The following is an 18,527-nucleotide window of genomic DNA, read 5'->3' on the forward strand; positions in this document are numbered from 1 at the left end:
ACTCTGCAATCTCTCATAAATCACAGCCACGCTGCTGACAAACAGCTTGTCAGAGCTGGCTGTGTTTATTTCTATAGTGTCAGTCTGCTGCTCTCCCCTCCTCCTGCAGAACTCCAGTCCCCGCCTGCATCCCTTCCCTCCCTGCTGATTGGAGGGAAGGGACAGGGGCAGGGTCCGAAGCTATGCAGGAGGCGGGGGAGCAGCTGAGACTGACACTACAGATGTAAACACAGCCTCACAACACGGCTGTGATTTATGAGGGATTGCAGAGTGCAGGGGGACCTTAGTGGGGTTTGGGATAGCAACAGAGGCTGGGCTGTATAGGCAGATCCAGCCTCTGTATGCAGATAACATTCTTTAAAACACACCTCGGGTTCTCTATAAGCAATGCACATTGTCTAGCAGTCCTGCTTATCTCTTTGGCTGCAGTAGTGTCAGAATCCCACCAGAAACAAGCATGCAGCTAATGCAGTCAGACATCACAGATCTGCATGCTTGTTAAAGAGTAACTGTCAGGCTGCAGAAGCTAATTTAAACCTCTATTCTCCTGTGTTAAACAGTTTAGAAGGAAGCTCAAAAGCCATTAGTGAAGATAAACATTTCAGTTACCTTTGATGTGTGCTTATCTTAGTCTGTTATAGACCCATAAAGACGCAAGCCGCAGCTAAACTGCAAAGCATTCTGGGGCCCTCCCCTCGGCTGCTAATGAGACGGTACAGGAGCTTCTAATCAGTCCATCGCGAAACACTGATAAATCTCAGGGCAGAGTTTCACTGCAGGAGTCAGCTATTGTTCCTAGCCACATGGCTCATTAATATTCACTGCACACCGTGTTGTTCAAGAACCAGCTTATCTGTGATCAGAAGCAGGCAGGACATGACGACACATTTGGCTTCACAAACATGGAGCCTGCCATGAGCTGTCAGGAGCATCTATCTCTGCATATACTATATACAAATTCTGTGAAATCCAAACGTGGACAGTGAAATGCATATGTAATGTAAGTACAGCCAATCTTTAGCTACTGATATATGTGTTTATTTTCTCTGAGACCCTATACCTAACAGCTCCTCTTTAAAGGATACAGCTGAGGAGTCTAAGCATAAAAAAGAAAAACCCACTTACCCGGGGCATCCTCTAGCCCCGACAGCCGCCCTGTGCCCTCGCCACAGCTCCGCTCCCCACTGGTGGCCCGGCGTCCCCTCCGGTACAAGAGGTCTATTTGTGTTCCTGGCGCGTCTCACGTAGTCACGCCAATGTCATTCGGACTGTACTGCACAGTCGCTCTGCACATTACAGTCCGGATGACGTCAGTGCAACTCAGTGAGCAGCATCCTGGAGCTGGCGAGGTCAGCTTCTCCACCGGAGGGGATTGGGAGCCACTGGAGCTGCGACGAGGGCACAGGACGGCTACCAGGGGCTGGAGGAAGCCCCAGGTAAGTGATTTTTTTTTTTCAACTCCTCAGACCTTCCCTTTAAAAGGAAACCAGAGACAATGAGGGTTTATACATACCTGGGGTTTCCTCCAGCCCCACTCGCATGAATCGCTCCCACGCCACCGTCCTCCGCTGCCTGCAGCTCCGGTACTGGGTCCCGTAACTTCTTCCAGTCGTGGTCAGTCTGTGCAAGAGTAAGTGTGCTCTCTACGTATCTCTCCGGCAGCAACCAGAGAGATACGTAGTGGTCACACTTCTTTCGCAGATTGGCCGCGACTGGCTGAAGTTATGGGACCTGGTACCGGAGCTGGATAAGTCGGAGGACGACGCAGTGGGAGCAATCCGTGTGCATGGGGCTGGAGGAAGCCCAAGGTATGTATAAACTTTTATTTTTCCATCTCTGGTACACTTTAAGGATCTATGGCTAAAGGTGCACATATAGATAGCGATTTGGTGGCCTGATTGAGCATCAAATTCGATTATTTTATCAAATCGGTGACACAACATGTCTGATCGAGGATTCAATTGATTTTGGCCCAAATCAGTCGAATGCATCAACTGGAGATGCTTAAAAATCTCAGTCCTACATGGTTGATCGGGTGCATGTCGGTAAATGTGTGCGATATCCCGACGACTGGCGTATCCTCTGCCACTGCGTGTAAAAGATGCCCCCCTCTCTGATACCCATGTGCAGTGTATATTCTCAACTGTCACTACACCCGGCCTCCTCCGCCATCAGCCCTGTGTGGCAGCAGGCGTGTGTGCATGACATCATACATGCCCCGTGTTGTGGCACTTGTGTGGGCGGGGGGGGGGGGGGGCTGCAGTGTATGGGCAGGCAAAAGAGCTCTGATAAGATTCGATCAGAGAGATCTGTTTTATGGTAGATCTGCCCATCCATCACTTGTTGTACGGGCATAATAAAACTATTAGATCAGCAGGACAGGCAGACAATATGCATTGTTTAAAAAGGAAGTTAATACAATTTTGGGATGCATTAGAAGGGAAATAAAAACTCGAGATGCTAGCATAATATTGCCTCTGTTTAACTCTCTAGTAAGGCCACATCTGGAATATGGAATTCAGTTCTGGGTACCACATTACAGGAAAAATATTGCAGTTTTACAGCAGGTGCAGAGAAGAGCAAAATTGATACGTGGGATGGAAGGTCTCACTTACCGAGAAAGGTTAGATAAACTGGGTTTACTTAGTTTAGAGAAAAGACGCCTTAGAGGGGATCTAATTAACATGTATAAATACATCAGAGGGCAATATAATAGCTTGGCGGATGCGCTTTTTGTTCCTAGGCCTTCTCAAAGGACTAGAGGACATCAACTGCGCATGGAGGAAAAATGTTTTAGCCATTTATTTAGGAAAGGGTTCTTTACAGTAAGAGTGATTAAGATGTGGAATGCATTGCCACAGTAAGTAGTTATAGAATTTGCCATATCTGCATTTAAAGTGGATCCAAATAAAAAATACAAGATTCCAGAAATAAAATCTATTTTCTAAATTTTAATAATAAAATAGCAGCCTTTTTTCAGCTGCACATTTATTGGAGGAACACCTTCCCTTCATATTTCCGGGACAGAATCCGGCAGACTGGTGGAGTAGGAGGTGTCCGGCAAAGGAGGAATTGCTAATGGCTGCCACCTGTATAACCCTAGTTATGAAAAGAGAAGGGTGAAAAGCATGCACTGAAATGCTCATAGGCTTGAAGGAGGGTTTGTTTATCTTTGTATGTGTCAGAGTGGTGCAACTAAATATTTAGGATTAAACATTTTTTGGTTTGGGTCCGCTTTAAAAGGAGGCTTAGAGGCTTAGAGGCTTTCCTTGCGTTGAAAGACATCCATGGCTACAATTACTAGGAAATGCCCAGTGGTGTTGATCCAGGGATTTCATCCGATTGCCATCTGGAGTCGGGAAGGTATTTTTTTTCCCTTTTGCCGCTAATTGGATCATGCCTTGTAAGGGTTTTTCGCCTTCCTCCGGATCAACAGGGATATGTGAGGGAGTAGGCTGGTGTTGTACTTTGTTCTCTGGTTGAACTCGATGGACGTATGCATTGTTTTTAACCCAAATAACTATGTAATGTCAGCTTATTCTTAAAGAATGTCTCCAACCACAGAAATAGTACAGTTTGCCTTTCCGTATCAAGCTGAAAACCAATAATGTATAACAGTGTTTCTCAAACCTGGGACAGCTGAAGTGAGAGGGATACGGAGACTGCAATATTTATTTCCTTTTCAGCAATACCAGTTGCCTGGCTTTCCTGCTGATCCTCTAATACTATAATATATACATACATACATACATACATACATACATACCCTTGACGTTTTCCACATTTCATTTTGTCGCATAACTGCCAAAAACATGCATCAATTTTATTGGAATTCCATGTGAAAGACCAATACAAAGTGGTGTACACGTGAGATGTGGATCGAAAATCATACATCATTCCAAACATTTTTTTACAAATAACTGCAAAGTGAGGTGTGCGTAATTATTCGGCCCCCTGAGTCAATACTTTGTAGAACAACCTTTTGCTGCAATTACAGCTGCCAGTCTTTTAGGGTATGTCTCTACCAGATTTGCACATTTAGAGACTGAAATCCTTGCCCATTCTTCTTTGCAAAACGGCTCCAGCTCAGTCAGATTAGATGGACAGCGTTTGTGAACAGCAGTTTTCAGATCTTGCCACAGATTCTCGATTGGATTTAAATCTGGACTTTGACTGGGCCAATCTAACACATAGATATGTTTTGTTTAAACCATTCCGTTGTTGCCCTGGCTTTAGGTTTAGGGTCATTGTCCTGCTGGAAGGTGAACCTCCGCCCCAGTCTCAAGCCTTTTGCAGTCTCCAAGAGGTTATCTTCCAAGTTTGCCCTGTATTTGGCTCCATCCATCTTCCCACCAACTCTGACCAGCTTCCCTGTCCCTGCTGAAGAGATGCACCCCCCGAGCATGATGCTGCCACCACTATATTTGACAGTGGGGATGGTGTGTTCAGAGTGATGTGCAGTGTTAGTTTTCCGCCACACATAGCGTTTTGCATTTTGGCCAAAAAGTTCAATTTTGGTCTCATCTGACCAGAGCACCTTCTTCCACATCGTTGCTGTGTCCCCCACATGGCTTGTGGCAAACTGCAAACGGGACTTCTTATGCTTTCTGGTAACAATGCCTTTCTTCTTGCCACTCTTCCATAAAGGACAACTTTGTACAGTGCATGACTAATAGTTGTCCTATGGACAGAGTCTCCCACCTGAGCTGTAGATCTCTGCAGCTCGTCCAGCGCCACCATGGGCCTCTTGACTGCATTTCTGATCAGCGCTCGCCTTGTTCGGCCTGCGAGTTTAGGTGGGTGGCCTTGTCTTGGTAGGTTTACAGTTGTGCCATACTCCTTCCATTTCTGAATGATCGCTTGAACAGTGCTCTGTGGGATGTTCAAGGCTTTGGAAATCTTTTTGTAGCCTAAGCCTGCTTTAAATTTCTCAATAACTTGATCCCTGACCTGTCTTGTGTGTTCTTTGGACTTCATGGCTTTGTTGCTACCAATATTCTCTTAGACAACATCTGAGGCCCTCACAGAGCAGCTGTATTTGGACTGACAGATTACACACAGGTGCACTCTATTTAGTCATTAGCACTCATCAGGCAATGTCTATGGGCAACTGACTGCACTCAGATCAAAGGGGGACGAATAATTATGCACACACCACTTTGCAGTTATTTATTTGAAAAAAAATGTTTGGAATCATGTATGATTTTCATTCCACTTTTCATGTGTACACCACTTTGTATTGGTCTTTCATGTGGAATTCCAATAAAATTGGATTCATGTTTGCGGCAGTAATATGACAAAATGTGGAAACCGTCAAAGGGGCCGAATACTTTTGCAACCCACTGTATGTATGTATGTATGTATGTATGTATGTATATGCATGCATGCATGCATGCATGCATGCATGCATGCACCGCGATCACTCGAAAACAGCTTGACCGATTTTAACGAAACTTTGTACACAGAGCCCTCACTACCTGGGATGATATGTTCTGGGGGTCTCGCGTCCCCCCTGCACATGTGGGCGGAGCTACAAACAGCAAGTCAGATTTCACCAATTCAAGTCAATGGAAAAAAAAAATGTAAAAGGCTGCCATTCTCACAGTAATCAAGCCAGAGTCCCCACACTTGGCACAGTTGGTCACTTGGTGACCGAGGTTACAAATCCAGGAAAAGTGGGCGAAGCATAAAAACGGCCAATCAAATTTCAGCCATTCATTTTAAATGGTAAAATGTAAACTGCAGCCATTCTTAGACTTAATCGCAGGGTTCTCAAACTTGCCACAGTTGGTCACTGGGTGAATGCGATTAAGATTCAAGAAAGTAGGTGGAGCCTACAACAGCCAATCAAAATTTACCTATTGATTTTCAAGGGGAATATTTAAACTGCTGCTATTCTTTCACTTTTAATGGCAGAGGCTTCAAACTTGCTACAGTCGGTCATTGGGTGACTGGGGTCCAAATTCACTAAAGGGGTGGGGCCACAAACAGTCAGATTTCCTTGGTGGATAAACTGCTTCCATTTACATTTTTGATGGCAGGAACCTGAAAGCTCACAAACTTGGTCACTGGGTGACTGTGTGTCAAGGTTACAAAAAGTGGGCGGAGCCAAAAAACTTTTACTGGGAAAATATAAACTGCAGCCATTCTTACACCGTTAATGGCAGGGTTCTCAGACTTTGCACAGTTGGTCACTGGGCAAATGAGATTAAGATTTTGGAAGGTGGGTGGAGCCTACAACAGCCAATTAAAATTCTCCTTTTGCTTTTCAAAAGGGAATATTTAAGCTGCTACCATTCTCTTATACTGTTAATAGCAGATGCCTCAAACCTGGTACAATTGGTCACTGGGTGACTGGGGTTCAAATTCAGAAAGGCAGAGGAGCCACAAACAGCCAGATTTGTTTATTTTTCAATGGGAATATACAAAGTATTGATACCAAGGACCCCAAAGCTGATAAACTTGATAATTGAGTGACTGTATGTCAAGGTTAGAAAAAGTGGGCGGTGCCTACAACTAATTTTTAACATGGCAGGGTTTACAAACTTGACACAATTGGCCACTGGGTGACTGGGATGAATATTCAGGAATGTACGTGGAATATTCACATTGCTACCATTCTTACACTGTTAATGGCAGAGGCCTCAAACCTGATACAGTCAGTCATTGGGTGACTGGGGTCCAAATTCACTAAAGAGGTGGAGCCACAAACAGCCAATCAGATTTGTTTAATTGCAATGGTAAAATGCAACTTATTGATGCCAAGGACCCCAAAGCTCATCAAATTGGTCATTGAGTGACTGTATGTCAAGATTACAAATAGTGGGCGGAGCCAAAAACAACTAACTTTTTTCAACGAAAAATGAACCTGCAGCTTTTCTTACACTGTTATTGGCAGGGTTCTCAAACTTTGCACAGTTGGTCACTGGGATTAATATTCGGAAAAGTAGGTGGAGACTACAAGAGCCAATCAAAATTCACCTATTGATTTTCAAGGGGAATATTGAAACTGCAGCCATTCTTACACTGCTACAGTTGGTCGTTAAGTCTCTGGGGTTCGAATTCAGTAAAGGGGTGGAGCCACAAACAGCCAGATTTCTTTGCTGGATAAACTGCTTCCAGTCACACAATTTTGATGCCAGGAACCCAAAAGCTCACAAACTTGGTCATTGAGTGACTGTGTGTCAAGGTTGCAAAAAGTAGGTGGAGTTAAAAACAGATTTTTCTGGGAAATTGTAAACTGCAGCCTTTCTTCACTATTAATGGCAGGGTTCTCAAACTTTGCACAGCTGGTTACTTGGTGACTGGGATTAATATTCAGAAAAGTGGGCGGAGCCTAAAATGCCAATCAAAAAATCACATGTCGCTTTTCAAGGAGAATATTAAAATTCCTGCCATTCTTGCACTGTTAAGGGCACAAGCCTCAAACCTGGTACAGTTGGTAATTGGGTCACTGGGGTTCAAATTCAGAAAAGGAGACAGAGCCACAAACAGTGAATCAGATTGGTTTCATTTCATGGGAAAATACTAATCATTGATGCCACGGACCCGTAAGCTCACAAACCTGGTCATTGAGTGACTGTGGGTACAGGTTACAAACAGTGGGCAGAGCCAAAAACAAATTTCACTGGGAAAATGTAAACTGCAGCCATTTTAAGGCCTAGTGCACACCGAGCGGTTTTTGGAGCGATCCGCCGGCCGCATCCGCCTGTAAAAACGCTTGGCTAATGTATTTCAATGGGATGGTACACACCGGCCGTTTGAGGTTTTTGCCCAGCCGCAAACGTGCCTCCTGCAACACGTTTGCGGTTTTCTGAAGCGTTTCGTCCTCAAAGTATAGGAAAAACGCAAACCGCTCTGAAAAACGCAACTTCAGAGCAGTTTGCCAGGCGTTTTTGTTACAGAAGTTGTTCAGTAACAGCTTTTACTGTAACAATATGTGTAATCTGCTACACAAAAACCGCTAGCCAAATCCGCTAGGTATGTTTAGATAATTTCTCTAAACATACCTAGAATCGCTCCGAAATCAGCTCCCAAAACCGCTAGCGTATTGCGGATCTGCTGGTGGTTTTGGTGTGCACTGGGCCTTACACTGTTTATAGCAGGGTTCACAAACTTTGCCCAGATTAATATGCAGGGAAGTGGGTGGAGCCTATAATAGCCACACAGTTGGTCACTGGGTGACTGGGATTAAGAATCAGAAAAGTGGGTGGAGCCTACAAAAGTGAATCAAACTTCACCTATTGCTTTTCAAGGGGAATATTTAATTGTTGCCATTCTTGAACTGATAATGGCACAGGCCTCAAACCTGGTACAGTTGATTATTGGGTGACTGGGGTTCAAATTCAGAAAAGGGGGTGGAGCCACAAACAGCCAATCAGATTTTTTTCATTTCAATGCAATTTATTGATACCAAAGACCGCAAAGCTCACAAACTTGATCATTGAGTAATTGTGTGTTAGGGTTAGAAAAAGTATGCAGAGCCAACACCAGCCAAATACATACCCGGGCAATCAGCTAGTTTATTAATAAATACAAAAAAAAAATATTTATAAACAAACCCCTGTGTTGGTGGGGTTTGGAAATCAGACCCCACCAACACAGAGCTCTATTGGTGGGGAGAAAAATCACTTGTGTGATGTGTGGCCCTGCAGCTTGGCTTTAAAGCTGCAGTGGCCAATTTTACAAAAAAAAAAGCCCTGGTCTTTAGGGGGGTTTAACACTGTGGTCCTCAAATAGTTAAAGAGACACTGAAGCGAAAAAAAAAATGATATTATGATTTGTATGTGTAGTACAGCTAAGAAATAAAACATTAAGATCAGATACATCAGTGTAAAGGTAGCCATACACTGGCTCGATTCCCGGCCGTTTCGACAGCAGTTTCGATCCTGGGATCGAATCTGCTGCCAATCGTTCGCGGTAAACGCAGCAGCCGATCCGATTCCCTCCCGGAATCGGATCGGTCCGTCGATCGCGCCATGCTGGAAATTACCCTTGATCGCCCGCGGGTAAAGTGCGCGTCGCTAGCGGCGGCCGATCCGGTATACATTACCTGAGGCTGGCTCCCGGGCGTCTTCTCCGTGCTGCACGGCTCTGTTCCGGCTCCATCCATCCCGGCGCTTCCTGTGTCACTGCAGTGACCAGGAAGTTCTAATAGAGGGCGCTCTATTTGAACTTCCTGGTCACGGAGTAACACAGGAAGCGCCGTAATGGATCCGGAACAGAGCCGTGCAATGCAGAGAAGATGCCCGGGAGCCAGCCTCAGGTAATGTATACGGGAGGGGGACAGGCGGCAGGAGCAGCTCAGCAGATGGTGAATCGGTTTCAGGCTGAAATCGATTCACAATCTGTTTGCAGTAAAGGCAGCCATACGATCCCTCTCTGATCAGATTCGATCAGATAGGGATCTGTCAGCTGGTCGATCTAATGGCACATCGACCAGTGTATGGCTACCTTAATTGTTTCCAGTACAGGAAGAGTTGAGAAACTCCAGTTGTTATCTCTATGCAAACAAGCCATTAAGCTCTCCAACTAAGTTAGGGCTGGTTCAGACGGACGCTTGCGGAGCGTTCACCGCAAGCGTTCGGACCGTCGCGGTAAACGCTCCCATTCAAGTGAATGGGAGCGTTTACACCGAGCTTTTGCGCGCTTTTACCCGAACGCGGCGTTTGGGTCCCGATTTTCGCGAGCGTTCGGGCTGCCCCTGGAAGCAACATGTAGCTTCCAGGGAGCGGCCAACCGCGACGGCTAATGTTCCCCTACGGGGAAAAAAAACGCGACCGCATCACGACGCGACCGAAGGCTACTGAAAGCCTGACCGCGCAGCCGCCGCAACGCCCCCAGACGCGACGCCACACAGACGTCCGTCTGAACCAGCCCTTAGTCCTGGAGAGGGCTGTTATCTGACTTTTATTATCTCAACTGTTCCTGGACTATTTACATTTCCTCTGCCAGAGATGTCATTACTTCACAGCCTGCTCTGAAAGACTCATTTTGAATGCAGAGTGTTGTGTAATCTGCACATATTATGGAATAATGCAATGTTAGAAAAAAAACACTATATACCTGAAAATAAAAGTATGAGAATATTTTCTTTGCTGCTAATCTTCTAGTACCGTAATTATTCATAGTACACAACCAATTCATCATATTTTTTTTTTCGCTTTAAAGCAATTTTCTGTATAACAGCCCAGTGTTTGGAGTTTCCCACACTGAATAGGATTGGCAGAAGAGCACACTGGTATGGAGAGACTTCTGTATGACTGTGTGAAGATACTGATTATTACTATTTAGTATTTATATAGTGCTAACATCTTCCACAGCGCCATATAGAGTATACTAGCTGATGACCCGGCGTTGCCCGGTATGTATTTGGCTGGTGTTGGCTCCACACACTTTTTCGAACCCTAACACACAAACACTCAGTGACCAAGTTTGTGAGCTTTGGCATCAATAATTTGTATATTCCCATAGAAATTAAATAAATCAGATTGGCTGTTTGTGGCTGCGTCACTCTCCAGCATTTGAACCCCAGTCACCCAATAACCAACTGTAGCAGGTTTGAGGCATCTGCTATTAACAGTGTAAAAATTGCATCAATTTAAATATTTCCCTTGAAAATCAACAGGTGAATTTTGATATTATAGGCTCCACCCACTTCCCTGAATATTAATCTCAGTCACCCAGTGATCATTTAAGCAAAGTTTGAAAACCCTGCCATTAACAGTGTAAGGCCTGCAGTTTATATTTGCTCAGTGAAATTTGTTTTCGGCTCTGCCCACTTTTTGTAACCTGGACACAGTCACTCATTGACCTAGTTTGTGAGCTTTCTGGTCCTTGGCATCAATAAAAACAAATCTGATAGGCTGTGTGTGGCTCCACCCCTTTTCTGAATTTGAACCCCAGAGACCCAATGACCAACTGTACCAGGTTTGAGGCTTGTGTCATTAACCTTCCTGGCGGTAACCCCGTACGTAGTTCGGGGTAAGCCGCGCAGGAGGATTTCTCAGGCCCTGCTGGGCCGATTTACATAATTGTTATTTTTTGCAACACGCAGCTAGCACTTTGCTAGCTGCGTGTGCACTCCGATCGCCACCGCTCCACGGCGCCCCCCCCAGACCCCTGCGCTGCCTGGCCAATCAGTGCCAGGCAGCGCTGAGGGGTGGATCGGGACTCCCAATGACGTCACAACGTCGGTGACGTCATCCCGCCCGTCTCCATAGCGACGGGGGAAGCCATCCAGGAAATCCCTGATCGGAGATTGCCAGAGGCGATCGAAGCAGGTGTGGGGATGCCGCTGCGCAGCGGCTATCATGTAGTGAGCCCTGGGCTCGCTACATGGTAAAAAAAAACAAAAACTGCTGCGCTGCCCCCTGGCGGTTTTTAATAGACCACCAGGAGGGTTAACAGTGCAAGAATGGCAACAATTTTAATATTCCCCTTGGAAATCAACAGATGAATATTGATTGGCTTGTTTAGGCTCCACCCACTTTTCTGAATATTAATTCCAGTCGCCCAGTAACCAACTGTGCAAAGTTTGAGAACCCTGCCATTAAAAATGAAGAAGAGCTGCAGTTTACATTTTCCCAGGGAAATCTGTTTTTGACTCCACCCAGTTTTTGTAACACAGTCACTCAATGACTGTGAATAAAAGCAGTTTATCCAGCAAAGACATCTAATTAACCGGTTGTGGCTCCACCCCTTTAGTAAATCTGAACCCCAGTCACCCAATAACAGACTGCAGCAGGTTTGAGGCCTCTGCCATTAACAGTGTAATAATGGCAGCAGTTTCAATATTCCTATTGAAAATCAATAGGCAAATTTGATTGGCTGTTGTAGGCTCCACCCACTTTCCTGAATCTTAATCTTATTCACCCAGTGACCAAGTGTGCCAAGTTTGAGAACCCTGCCATTAACAGTGTAAGAATGGCTGCAGTTTACATTTTCCATTAAAAATGTATAGCTGAAATTTGATTGGCTGTTTTATGCTCTTCCCACTTTTCCGGGATTTGTAACCTTGGTCACCAAATGACCAACTGTGCCAAATGACCAACTGTGCCAAGTGTGGGGACTCTGGCTTGATTACTGTGAGAATGGCAGCCTTTTCCATTGACATGAATGGGTAAAATCTGATTTGCTGTTTGTAGCTCTGCCCAGGTGTGCAGGGGGGATGTGAGACCCCCAGAACATATCATCCCAGGTAGTAAGGGATCCGTATACCAAGTTTCGTTCAAATTGGTCAAGGCGTTTGAGTGATCGCAGCACATACACACATACATACATATACAGTGGGTTGCAAAAGTTTTCGGCCCCCTTGAAGTTTTCCACATTTTGTCATATTACAGCCACAAACATGAATCAATTTTATTGGCATTCCACGTGAATGACCAATACAAAGTGGTGTACACGTGAGAAGTGGAACGAAAATCATACATCATTCCAAACATTTTTTACAAATCAATAACTGCAAAGTGGTGTGTGTGTGTAATTATTCAGCCCCGAGTCAATACTTTGTAGAACCACCTTTTGCTGCAATTACAGCTGCCAGTCTTTTAGGGTATGTCTCTACCAGCTTTGCACATCTAGAGACTGAAATTCTTGCCCATTCTTCATTGCAAAACAGCTCCAGCTCAGTCAGATTAGATGGACAGCGTTTGTGAACAGCAGTTTTCAGATCTTGCCATAGATTCTCGATTGGATTTAGATCTGGACTTTGACTGGGCTATTCTAACACATTAATATGTTTTGTTTTAAACCATTCCATTGTTGCCTTGGCTTTAAGTTTAGGGTCGTTGTCCTGCTGGAAGGTGAACCTCCGCCCCAGTCTCAAGTCTTTTACAGACTCCAAGAGGTTTTCTTCCAAGTTTGCCCTGTATTTGGCTCCATCCATCTTCCCATCAACTCTGACCAGTTTCCTTGTCCCTGCTGAAGAGAAGCACCCCCAGAGCATGATGCTGCCACCACCATATTTGAGAGTGGGGATGGTGTGTTCAGAGTGATGTGCAGTGTTAGTTTTCCGCCACACATAGCATTTTGCATTTTGGCCAAAAAGTTCCATTTTAGTCTCATCTGACCAGAGCAACTTCTTTCACATGGTTGCTGTGTCCCCCACATGGCTTGCGGCAAACTGCAAACGGGATTCCATATGCTTTTCTGTTAACAATGGCTTTCTTGCCACTCTTCCATAAAGGCCAACTTTTTGCAGTGCACGACTAATAGTCGTCTCCTATGGACAGATTCCCCCACCTGAGCTGTAGATCTCTGCAGCCCGTCCAGAGTCACTATGGGCCTCTTGACTGCATTTCTGATCAGCGCTCTCCTTGTTCGGCCTGTGAGTTTAGGTGGATGGCCTTGTCTTGGTAGGTTTACAGTTGTGCTATACTCCTTCCATTTCTAAATAATCCCTTGAACAGTGCTCCGTGGTATGTTCAAGGCTTTGGAAATCTTTTTGTAGCCTAAGCCTGCTTTAAATTTCTCAATAACTTGATCCCTGACCTGTCTTGTGTGTTCTTTGGACTTCATGGTGTTGTTGCGCCCAATATTCTCTTAGACAACCTCTGAGGCTGTCACAGAGCAACTGTATTTGTACTGACATTAGATTACACACGAGCACTATTTAGTCATTAGCACTCATCAGGCAATGTCTATGGGCAACTGACTGCACTCAGACCAAAGGGGGCTGAATAATAACGCACACCCCACTTTGCAGTTATTTGAAAAAAATGTTTGGAATGATGTATGATTTTTGTTCCACTTCTCATGTGTACACCACTTTGTGTTGGTCTTTCATGTGGAATTCCAATAAAATTGATTCAGGTTTGTGGCAGTAATGTGACAAAATGTGGAAAACGTCAAGGGGGCCGAATACTTTTGCAAGCCACTATATAGAAGATAAGAGATTCCTGTGTACACATCATATACACAGTCACAATCAGACATGTGTATCTGACTTAAAAATTACAGGGACTGCTGTATTGAAGCAGCACAAGTAACTATTTTATGATTGGTTTATTTCATTTTTGAGGACTAAGAAGAGATATTACTGTATATATACACACACACACACACCAGTAAATTATTTATGATGACTATTATCGGGGAAACAGAACATTTTATCATTTTCTATTTTAATTACAGTTAAATTCATTAGGAGTCGCAGTCCGTGCATTCCCCCCCCCCCCCCCCCCCCCCCCGACTCCAGGCACCCAAAAATGACTCCGACACCTGGACTCCACAGCCCTGCTGCCTACTGATTGTGATCACTCTACAGTAGATGGCGATTCACCCCACAACTGCTGCATACCAACACTGCAGCTGCCAGTACATTCTCTGGGCCAACATACAGAATTGTAGCTGTATACTGGCTACTGTTCTGCTCTAAACTCTGCTTAGGACATGCATTTCAATTATCAGTCCTCCCAAATTCACACAACCATTACCAGGCCAGCCCAAAACAATGCAGCTACATTCCACAGCATACAAAGCCATGTGAAAAGAAGCAAAGACTTCTGGGTAATGGGAACTAACACCTCGCTCTATAGGCTTTTGTCATCATCAGCCTTCACAATATACTAGAGCTCATCCAGTAGCAAGTGTCTGCTTCAGACTTCTTACAGTATATAGCACAGCAGATTTCTCAGCCTGTTCTGCCCACAAGCAAAGCCAGCCGGGCAACAACCACTGCTAAAGCCAAACGGAATTATTACATACATTTTACATATCTATAATGTTTTATGATGAGCCGAAGTTTAACCAAACAAGTAGATTTGCATAACAGATTAGGCAGGAACATATAAAATCCACATAATATCCTTACCCCCTCAGTTAATAAAAGGTCTCCACAGACTAATGCTTCAAATATAAATTTAAGAAAAAAAAAAAAAAATACACCCGGGCGGGTAGTAAGGATGCTGTCCTTTCGACTTCTGGAAAAGACGTTACCATAAGTAATATTTGTCTTTCCCAGATTGTCTCAGGACAGCAACCCTGAGATGATATACAAGATATTATTTAGGGTGGGACAACATCCTGTAACACTTCTCGGCCAAAACTTAGACCAGAATTAGACTTCTCGTACCACTCAGCAATGCACAACAGAGTCTGCGTCGCCTCTGCGTCATCGTGACCACTTCCACTGCATTGCACCGCAGGTAGCCTGTCATATCTCACAGACTAATGGCCACTGCAACAGGGGAGCGGCGAGGCAGCTTACTGTGGCGCGATCGGGGCTGTGGCGTAGTCGGAGCAATTTTTCAGTACCTGGAGTTGGAGTCAGTAGTTTCATAAACTAAGGAGTCAAATGAGTTTTGTCCCTGCTCCATAGTCCCGCAGGGGCTGTGGAGTCTGAGCAATATGGGGTACCTGGAGTCAGCGGTTTAATAAACTGAAGAGTCGGATGAGTTTTGTACCAACTCCACAGCCCTGGACGCAATGCAACGCAGTAGTAGCCTTTTAAAGTAGCCTAAAAGGCTTTATTGACAGGTTGGGAAAATACAGTCGGATGCAAAAGTTTGGGCAACCTTGTTAATTGTCATGATTTTCCCGTATAAATTGTTGGTTGTTACGATAAAAAAAACAAAACAAAAAAAAAGTCAGTATCATATAGGAGACACAGTGATATTTGAGAAGTTAAATGAAGTTTATTGGATTTACAGAAAGTGCGCAATAATTGTTTAAACAAAATTAGGGCACTGCTGTCATTTTATTGATTCCAAAACCTTTAGAACTAATTATTTCAGTTCTGACGACATTTTGTCAGAACTGAAACATATCAGTTGCTGTCAGTTGTAACTGAAAGGACAACTGATGAACTAGGTTATGTCCATAATTCCCATGGCTCAAGTGGGCAATATTACAGTTTAACAGCCTGCTGACCCGGAAGCCATTACAGGGTCATTGCCATTTTCAAAATGGAGGAGGACGGATAATTCCATCGAGCACAGTGTACAAATAGGATGCAGGAGAGGAGAAAGAGACAGATGTGTGGGAGGCAAGTATGATGTGTGTATGCTTATTTTGATTTTTAATTTTCAGTTAAAGTTTTATTTAAGGGGGCCAATTGTAAGTTTCCCTACTCTTAAATTTCTCTGAAGAGTAGCAACATGGGAGTCTCAAAACAGCTCTCAAATGACCTGAAGACAAAGATTGTTCACCCTCATGGTTTAGGGGAAGGATACAGTTAGGAACATATAGAGGAAATGGAAGACCACACACTCAGTTCAAGTTAAAACTCGAAGTGGCAGACCAAGAAAAAAATTGCAGATAAACAGAAGCGATGAATGGTGAGAACTAGGGCTGCACGGTTTTTCAGTTTAAAACCGAAACCGCGGTTCGTGGCAAGATGATCTGCTGATCGTCAGTACCATCGGTTTTTCGGTCCGCTGTTTAATACTTTGCTTCTGGCCCCGCTGTGCGCGGATTGGCCAGAAGCAGTGAATATGTATGAGTGTTAATGAGCGGGGGGGCGGATCCACTCCAGTGAGCGGCCGGGCACATACAGCATTACCAATCACTGGCTCGCGTTGGAATGACGGCAGCGGTAGGCGGAGCTGTATGCTCTGTACAGCTCCGCCTACCACTGCCGTCATTCCATCGCTAGCCTGTGATTGGTAATGCTGCTGTATGTGCCCGGCCGCTCGCTCGAGTGGATCCGCCCCCAGCTCATTAAAACGCTCATACATATTCACTGCTTCTGGCCAATCCGGTCCGCACTGCCCGGTTCGCTGTCTGTAATACTTTGCTTCTGGCCCCGCTGTGCGCGGATTGGCCAGAAGCAGTGAATATGTATGAGTGTTAATGAGCGGGGGGGCGGATCCACTCGAGCGAGCGGCCGGGCACATACAGCAGCATTACCAATCACAGGCTAGCGATGGAATGACGGCAGTGGTAGGCGGAGCTGTACAGAGCATACAGCTCCGCCTACCACTGCCGTCATTCCATCGCTAGCCAGTGATTGGTAATGCTGTATGTGCCCGGCCGCTCACTGGAGTGGATCTGCCCCCCCCCCCCTCATTAACACTCATACATATTCACTGCTTCTGGCCAATCCGCGCACAGCGGGGCCAGAAGCAAAGTATTACAGACAGCGGACCGGGCAGTGCGGACCGCGCCCCCTACCCCCCCCCCCCCCAGCATTTGAGGGGGAGGAGGAGGGGGAAAAAAAAAAAAAAAAAAAAACGGGGAAAAATCGAAATTGCAATTTCTGAGAGGAAAATCGCAATTTCGATTTTTACCTAAAATCGTGCAGCCCTAGTGAGAACAGTCAGAGTCAACCCACAGACCAGCACCAAAGATCTACAACATCATTTTGCTGTAGATAAAGTCACTGTGCATCGTTCAACCATTCAGCGCACTTTGCACAAAGAGATGCTGTCTGCAGAGGAAGCCTTTTCTCCACTCACAGCACAAACATAGCCACCTGAGGTATGCTAAAGCACATTTGGACAAGCCAGCTTCATTTTGGAATAAGGTGTTGTGGACTGATGAAACTAAAATTGAGTTAATTGGGCAGAAGAAGAAGTTTTATGCATGGAGGAAAAACAACAGCATTTCAAGAAAAACACCAGTTGCCTACAGTAAAATATACTGAGAGGTAAACAAGTAATTGACTGTCATAGGCTAAAGCCTATGACAGCCGATCACGCTGATTGGCTGGCGGGGGGGGGGAGGGAGGATTACAAAAATTAAAAAAAAAAAAATATGCATTTTTATTTACAAAACAAACAAAAAACAAAACAAAAAATAAACATGGGGGATCAGACCCCACCAACAGAAAGCTTTGTTGGTGGGGAGAAAAGGGAAGGGTAATCACTTGTGTGCGGAGTTGTGCGGCCCTGCAGCTTGGCCTTAAAGCTGCAGTGGCCTATTTTGCTAAAAATTGCCTGGTCTTTAGGGGGGGTTTAAGACCGCTGTCCTCAAGTGGTTAAACGCAAACACAATTGTGGGTGATATGTAGTCTCATAAATAGATGCTCACAGAGCAAAGTGTGGACCAGTAAGGAGGCAATAATATACACAACAGTTAAAAAGTAACACATCCAATAATTCAGAAGTTCTAAACAAAATCAGTATAACAAAAATAAATAATTAAATTAAGCACCAAAGGCAAAACAGAGTAAGGTGTAGAGAATAAAAAATGAGTTACCGATTTCTTGTCTTTTTTGCCCTTCTTTCCTTTCTTCACCACTTTATCTGAGAGGAAGCAGAGAGAGGAGTGTGAGCAGAATGTAGCTGTTATCAGTAACACGCTGCTGAGTCATGGGAGATGGCAGCTGAGAACTGCCTACGGGTGCCCAATATTAGACACCAACAGCCCTTCCCATTACAGCCACCATCTAGGCCAAGGCTGGGAAAACTTTGAGTGGACAAGGCCGCATGCTGGAGACCGCGAGCGGTATTCTTAAAATTCTCCCCCTCCCTCCCTGCAGTAACAAGCTGGCAGTAACAGGGGAGGATTAAAACTCACCTAATAGGCGTCTCTATGGCAACATATATAATGCAATGACCTGTTACCATGGAGACAACACTGGA

At 44.9% G+C, this 18,527-nt stretch overlaps 1 protein-coding gene across 1 annotated transcript in view; it reads right to left on the reverse strand.

Moving 5' to 3' along the window:
* The window catches only part of ABCF1 (ATP binding cassette subfamily F member 1), a 413,240-nt gene that overhangs the window by 391,403 nt on the left and 3,310 nt on the right, over positions 1-18,527 (reverse strand). Inside the window, exon 2 of the mRNA XM_068247805.1 lies at positions 18,142-18,188. Within this exon, the coding sequence (XP_068103906.1) occupies positions 18,142-18,188 (47 nt within the window). The remainder of the gene's footprint in view (positions 1-18,141; positions 18,189-18,527) is intronic.

The sequence above is a fragment of the Hyperolius riggenbachi genome, chromosome 8 (genome assembly GCF_040937935.1).
Source record: "Hyperolius riggenbachi isolate aHypRig1 chromosome 8, aHypRig1.pri, whole genome shotgun sequence".
NCBI classification, from domain to species: Eukaryota; Metazoa; Chordata; class Amphibia; order Anura; family Hyperoliidae; genus Hyperolius; species Hyperolius riggenbachi.